Here is a 6,496-nt window from a genome sequence, read left to right on the forward strand (position 1 = left end):
AATGTACTTTTATAAACTGGGTGGTTCGAGCCCTGAATGCTAATTGGCTGACCGCCTTGGTGTATCAGACAGTATACCACGGGTATGACAAAATATTTCATTTTAGTGCTCTAATTACATTGGTAACCAATTTATAATAGCAATAAGGCACCTCGGGGGGTTGTGGTATATGGCCAAGCACTCCGCGTTGTGTCATGCATTAGAATAGCCCTTGGCCGTGGTATATTGGCCATACACCACACCCCGCCCCCCCCCCCCCCGTGCCTTATTGCTTAAGTAACCCCCCAACAAAAAAATAACAAAACACATGTAAAATAAAGTATAAATAGGGGTATTGTAAAGCAGTTGGTTATTGTAAAAACGTAACAAGATCACCATTTCTACGTGACTTGTCAAGTGATACAGTTTCGTCTGTCTCTCTGCTTCGAAATTCATCAGCTTACAGTGTATCAATGAAATTCAGATAATGAGTGGAATATATTGTTATAAACAATCCAGGTATTTCAGCAGTGCATTTTACTCTACTCTATAATTCTAAATGGTAGCACATATAGAGTGAGTCTTGCCACATTGTCCTATTCAAGAACACTGGCTGATGCAGAATGGTGATGTAGTATTCACAGCCACATAAACATACATTTATGTCAAATTGATACATTTATGAGGTAATAATATAGTATTTTACAGTGTTCAGCAGTTATCAAACTATATACGTTAACTAGGCACTCCACAATTTTGGTTCAGCAGTTTTCCGTTTTGAGAAGTTTGATTAAGTGATAGTTAATTGTATTGTTAACAAATGACAAGAAAATCTAATCAAAAGTAAGGATAATATTTTATTTTTAAAAGCAGATACTAGATTGAATATGTATCCAAATTGAAAGAGTGATTTTGTGCAGTGAACAAGTGACTTTGTGGATTTGTTTGTTATACTCAGTCAATTGAAAATGTACTTAGAGTTTTGACAAATTAGCCATTTTGATGATTCGTTTAGATTTTTGTGCAAGTGTACCACATACTTGTGAAGAGTTTTCATTAATTGGACTTTTGACCAATCAGATAAGCTCCGAAAAGATCTGATGTGAAAAGATCTGATGTGATTGGTCAAAAGACCAATTAGTGGAAAAAATATCAGAATTTGTCTGCCTGTCTTAACGCAGCCTTTGTAATGCAGTTTCCCAGAGTCTTCATGGTGGAGTATGTTGATACTGACATGCTGTGATATACTGACATCCGTATCCCTTTCCTCTTTCCTCAGGGAGTGGTCTGCCCAGAGTACAACACCCAAAAGCACACCTTCTCCCTGGCTATGACCGGCTGAGATGGGGCTCTGGCAGTGATACCGCTGGGAAGGGCCTTTGAGTGATCACACATTGGGACTCCGGGATTGCCCACCTACTCCGACACTGCAGCCCGGCCTACGTGGCCAGCATGAGCGTTGGGCGTATCAACCGTTACAGCATTGTGTCGTCGGAGGAGGAGGCGCTGCGCCTCACCAATATGCACAGCAGCAGCGGTGGCGGCATGAACGGCTTCGGCAACGGCAAGATCCATACACGCCGCAAGGTCCGCAACCGCTTTGTCAAGAAGAATGGCCAGTGCAACGTGCAGTTCACCAACATGGAGGACAAGTCGTCGCGCTACATGGCCGACCTTTTCACCACGTGCGTGGACATCCGTTGGCGCTACATGCTGGTGCTGTTCACACTGGTGTTCGTGCTGTCCTGGCTGGCCTTTGGCCTGGCCTTCTGGGTTATAGCATTGCTCCACGGCGACCTGGACAACCCGGCCGGAGACGACAACTTCACGCCTTGCGTCCTGCAGGTCAACGGCTTCGTGGCCGCCTTCCTGTTCTCCATCGAGACCCAGTCTACCATCGGCTACGGCTACCGCTGTGTGACAGAGGAGTGTCCGGTCGCCGTGTTCATGGTGGTCTTCCAGTCCATCGTTAGCTGCATCATCGACTGCTTCATGATCGGCGCCATCATGGCCAAGATGGCACGGCCCAAGAAACGTGCGCAGACACTACTGTTCAGCCACAACGCAGTGATCGCTTTACGCGACAGCAAGCTGTGCCTCATGTGGAGGGTGGGGAACCTAAGGAAGAGTCACATCGTAGAGGCCCATGTCAGAGCTCAGCTCATCAAACCCCGGATCACTGACGAAGGGGAGTATATCCCCCTGGACCAAATAGACATCAATGTGGGCTTTGACAAAGGCCTGGACAGGATCTTCTTGGTTTCTCCCATTACGATTATCCATGAGATCAATGAGGATAGTCCACTATATGGGATCAGGAAAAATGACCTGGAGACGGCGGATTTTGAGATCGTGGTCATACTGGAAGGGATGGTCGAGGCAACCGCCATGACTACGCAGGCCCGCAGCTCCTATCTGGCCACGGAGGTACTGTGGGGTTACCGGTTCGAGCCAGTGCTCTTCGAGGAGAAGAACCTGTACAAGGTGGATTACTCTCACTTTCACAAGACCTACGAGGTACCGTCCACCCCGTGCTGCAGTGCCAAGGACATGGTGGAGAACAAGTTCCTGGTGCCCACCTCCAACTCCTTCTGTTACGAGAACGAGCTGGCCTTTCTCAGCCGGGATGAGGATGAGGAAGAGGAGATGGTGGGTATGGGCAGTGGTACATTCAGAGCGCTGGCCAACCTGAACAGTCCGGACCGGAACAATCGACACGAGTTCGAGCGGCTACAGACCACCAGGGGACTGGACCAAAGGTCGTACCGCAGGGAGTCGGAGATATGACCTCTGCCCTACCTGGGGTCAACTTCAATACGTTTTCTTTCCTTCCAAGGGTAAAAATGCAGAACAATGCGCAGTGCCATAGGACTACTGTAATAGTATGTAAAGTAAATGAGGGGACAGTGAAAGGGAAAGCGGGACACTGGAAATAGTGGATGCTAGCAAACGTATGCAGCATGCAAAACTGTGGTAAAGAATGTCCACAGGACCACAACAAAAGGAAAAGGCCAGTGAAGGACATTATTCCTTCATGGAAACTTGAATCTTCATTTTTCATTTGAGTTGAGAGTGTTTAATTATGCATCGAACAGGTATAATGACAAGACCTAATAATCAGGTCCAAGGTGTAAATATTATTCCTTAGATAAGTTATGTTTCATGTGGAGTATTATTTTAAAAAACATCTTTAAAAGATTATTTGTAGCTATTTCAAGTTGCTATTGGGCACAAATGGCAGCGTTACAGTTTAAAGCTACATATAAGCTTCCCACATTGCTGGAATTCACAATCGCTGGAACTGAGTTCGACGACACATTGAAAATTCCTGTAAAAGTGCACTGCAACATTCAGAAGCAATGAGCCATGCTAAATGGTCTAACCATCCACGAGCCACTGAAGCACAACATAGTTTCACAACTTGGACTTAATTTTAACCAGTTGTGATGAATACATATCATTTGCACTATAAGCAGAACTTAAGAGTAGGCCCTATAGTAATGCAATAAATTAATTTAGAATGGGCAATACATTTTATTGTTCATTTTGATACCCCTTGCTTAAAACATTAAAATAACACAGGATTATTCTGACCTCAATGAAGTTTGAAACTACGAAGTTGTTGATATGGAAAATATCATTACATTTCATAATTCTTTTGATTATTCTCTTTACAATGAATCTATGCATATCATTAATGTTATCAGGAGACAGAAACTCAATGGAGATGATGCAATACAATCATCATTGCATAATTCTACAAAGAGAACGGGTTTGATGAAAGTATGTCTGAACTCAATGAGAATTGAAGGGCTTCACATGTAAAAAGCATTTACCGTCTATTACACTGCATGACCAAAAGTATGTGGACCCCTGCTCGTTGAGCATCTCATTCCAAAATCATGGGCATTAATATGGAGTTGGTTCCCCCTTTGCTGCTATAACAGCCTCCACTCTTCTGGGAAGGCTTTCCAATAGATGTTGAAACATTGCTGTGGTGACTTGCTTCAATTCAGCCACAAGAGCTTTCTTGAGGTCGGGCACTGATTAGGTGTTCGATGGGGTTGAGGTCAGGGCTCTGTGCAGGCCAGTCAATTTCTTCCACACCAATCTCGACAAACCATTTCTGTATGGACCTTGCTTTGTGTACGGGGGCATTGTCACGCTGAAACAGGAAAGGGCCTACCCCAAACTGTTGCCACGAAGTTGGAAGCACAGTTGGAAGATTTCCATTCACTGGAATTAAGTGGCCTAGCCAGAACCATGAAAAACAACCCCAGACCATTACTCCTCCTCCACCAAACTTTACAGTTGGCACTATGCATTCGGGCAGGTAGCGTTCTCATGGCATCCGCCAAACCCAGATTTGTCTGTCGGACTGCCAGATGGTGAAGTGTGAATTATCAGTCCAGAGAATGCTTTTCCACTGCTCCAGAGTTCAATGGCGGCGAGTTTTACACCCCTCCAGCTGACACTTGGCATTGCGCATGGTGATCTTAGGCTTGTGTGCGGCTGCCCAGCCATGGACTTGCACTGATGTTGCTTCCAGAGGCAGTTTGAACTCAGTAGTGAGTGTTGCAACCAAGGACAGACCATTTTTACGTGCAACGCACTTCAGCACTCGGCGGTCATGTACTGTGAGTTTGTGTGGCCTACCACTTCGCGGCTGAGCCGCTGTTGCTCCTAGACATTTCCACTACACTATAACAGCATTTACAGTTAACAGGGGCAGCTCAAGCAGTGCAGAAATTTGACAAACTGATTTGTTGTAAAGGTGGTATCTTATGACAGTGCCATGTTGAAAGTCACTGAGCTCTTCAGTAAGGCCATTCTACTGTCAATGTTTGTCTACAGAGATTGCATGGATGTGTGCTCGATATTAAACACTTTCATCAATGGGTGTGGCTGAAATAGCCGAATCCACTAATTTGAAGGGGTGTCCACATACTTTTGTATATAAAGTGTATCTTTATAGTAAATATCAGTTATTGTATGTTATAAAATCTCTTTTGATAGCTAAGTTCAAATAATATGAGGTGCATGCAGAAAGAATGGGACTTTACCAGGTAAATGGATGTGAGTTAAGTTTTACTTTGCACAAAAACTGTCATCAATATATTCAGAATGGCCTACACAGGATATGCGTGTGGAACAGGACATTCCCTTATTATGTTAAAATTATTCATCCAATTATTTTAGAAATATATGGGCAAGCTTTTAAAAAAACACTATCAAGCACAAGAAACTATCTGTGATATGGTGATTTGATTCCATCACACCTATGACGCAATAGATTTACATGATCAGTTGGACAGCCAATATGAAAAGCAATAATACTGAAATGCACCTTCCTATTATTTAGTCAACATAATGGACGATTGGCACAAAGCTCCGTTTTATTTCTGGATACCACTTCTCGAGTCTAATGACTCTCCATTTTTTTTGTGGTGCACCTGTTAGATAACAGCACCACACTCATCACTCTGACAGTGATGTTTTGAGTTTGAGTTGCATAGACATCCTTCATCCTTCATTTACTGGAGTGCTCTCCAAAGTTAGATAACTCAAGAGGTTGCTGAGCAGCTGAACTAAGTTTGATTTGGTACAACATTATATTAAGAATGATATGGACAAAATTATTTGTAAGGAGTGTTGTTGATATGGAATCCTACACCCACTGCGCACAGATGTGAATTCAACATCTATTCCACATTGGTTCAATGTCATTTCATTGAAATGACGTGGAACAACGTTGACTCAACCATTGTGTGCCCAGTGGGAAGCTACCGAAACTCAACTTGAAATTCGAATTGGACAATGATGCTTTGGACTGGAAGTAACAAAAGTAGTCATAATTGAGAGAGGTAAAAAGTGTCTTGAACGTAAATAATCTAGGTTCAACTTCAAGCACAATACCAAGCAAAACATTTCTAAATGGGGGCGGCAGGTAACCTAATGGTTAGAGTGTTGGGTCGGTAATCAAAAGGTTGCAGGATCGAATCCCTGAGCTGACAAGGAAAGATTCTGTCTTTCTGCCCCTGAGCAAGGCAGTTAACCCACTGGTGCCGTGGATGTCAATTAAGGAAGCCCCCTGCACCTCACTGATTCAGAGGGTTAAATGTGGAATACACATTTAAGTTGTACAACTGACTAGGTCTCCCCACTTCCCTTAAAACCAAATAAATGTATTCTTTTAGTATGTACAGATTTGTTTTTGTCTTCGTTATACTAGATTGAGTAGTTTTATCAGTATCTAAGTAAAGCAAGAAAACTAAGGTGCATGACAGACACATTGGAATATTTGGCATGAATCGTAGAATTTGAAATGTAATTTATGCCTACACATAATGCGCTGCTCTACCAAATAGCACACCATTTATTATGCTGTGTCATGGAGTTAATGTCCCCTAAGATACTACTTTTCTCTATTTCCATTGACACCATAATCACTGCCCTTCAATGCAAGAAAACAACTATGAGATGGTCATTCAGCTGGCTACAATGACTGATATTTTCC

General features: G+C 43.2%; 1 protein-coding gene across 1 annotated transcript; it reads left to right on the forward strand.

Annotated features, from left to right (window-relative positions):
• The first annotated feature begins 1,269 nt into the window (after window positions 1–1,269).
• Window positions 1,270–2,951, forward strand: LOC106578296 (ATP-sensitive inward rectifier potassium channel 12-like). The gene has a single exon (XM_014156967.3). The coding sequence runs from the start codon at window positions 1,432–1,434 to the stop codon at window positions 2,764–2,766; it is 1,335 nt and encodes a 444-aa protein (XP_014012442.2). The 5' UTR covers window positions 1,270–1,431; the 3' UTR covers window positions 2,767–2,951.
• The last annotated feature ends 3,545 nt before the right edge of the window (window positions 2,952–6,496 follow it).

This window comes from Salmo salar, chromosome 19 (assembly GCF_965601325.2).
Source record: "Salmo salar chromosome 19, fSalSal1, whole genome shotgun sequence".
NCBI classification, from domain to species: Eukaryota; Metazoa; Chordata; class Actinopteri; order Salmoniformes; family Salmonidae; genus Salmo; species Salmo salar.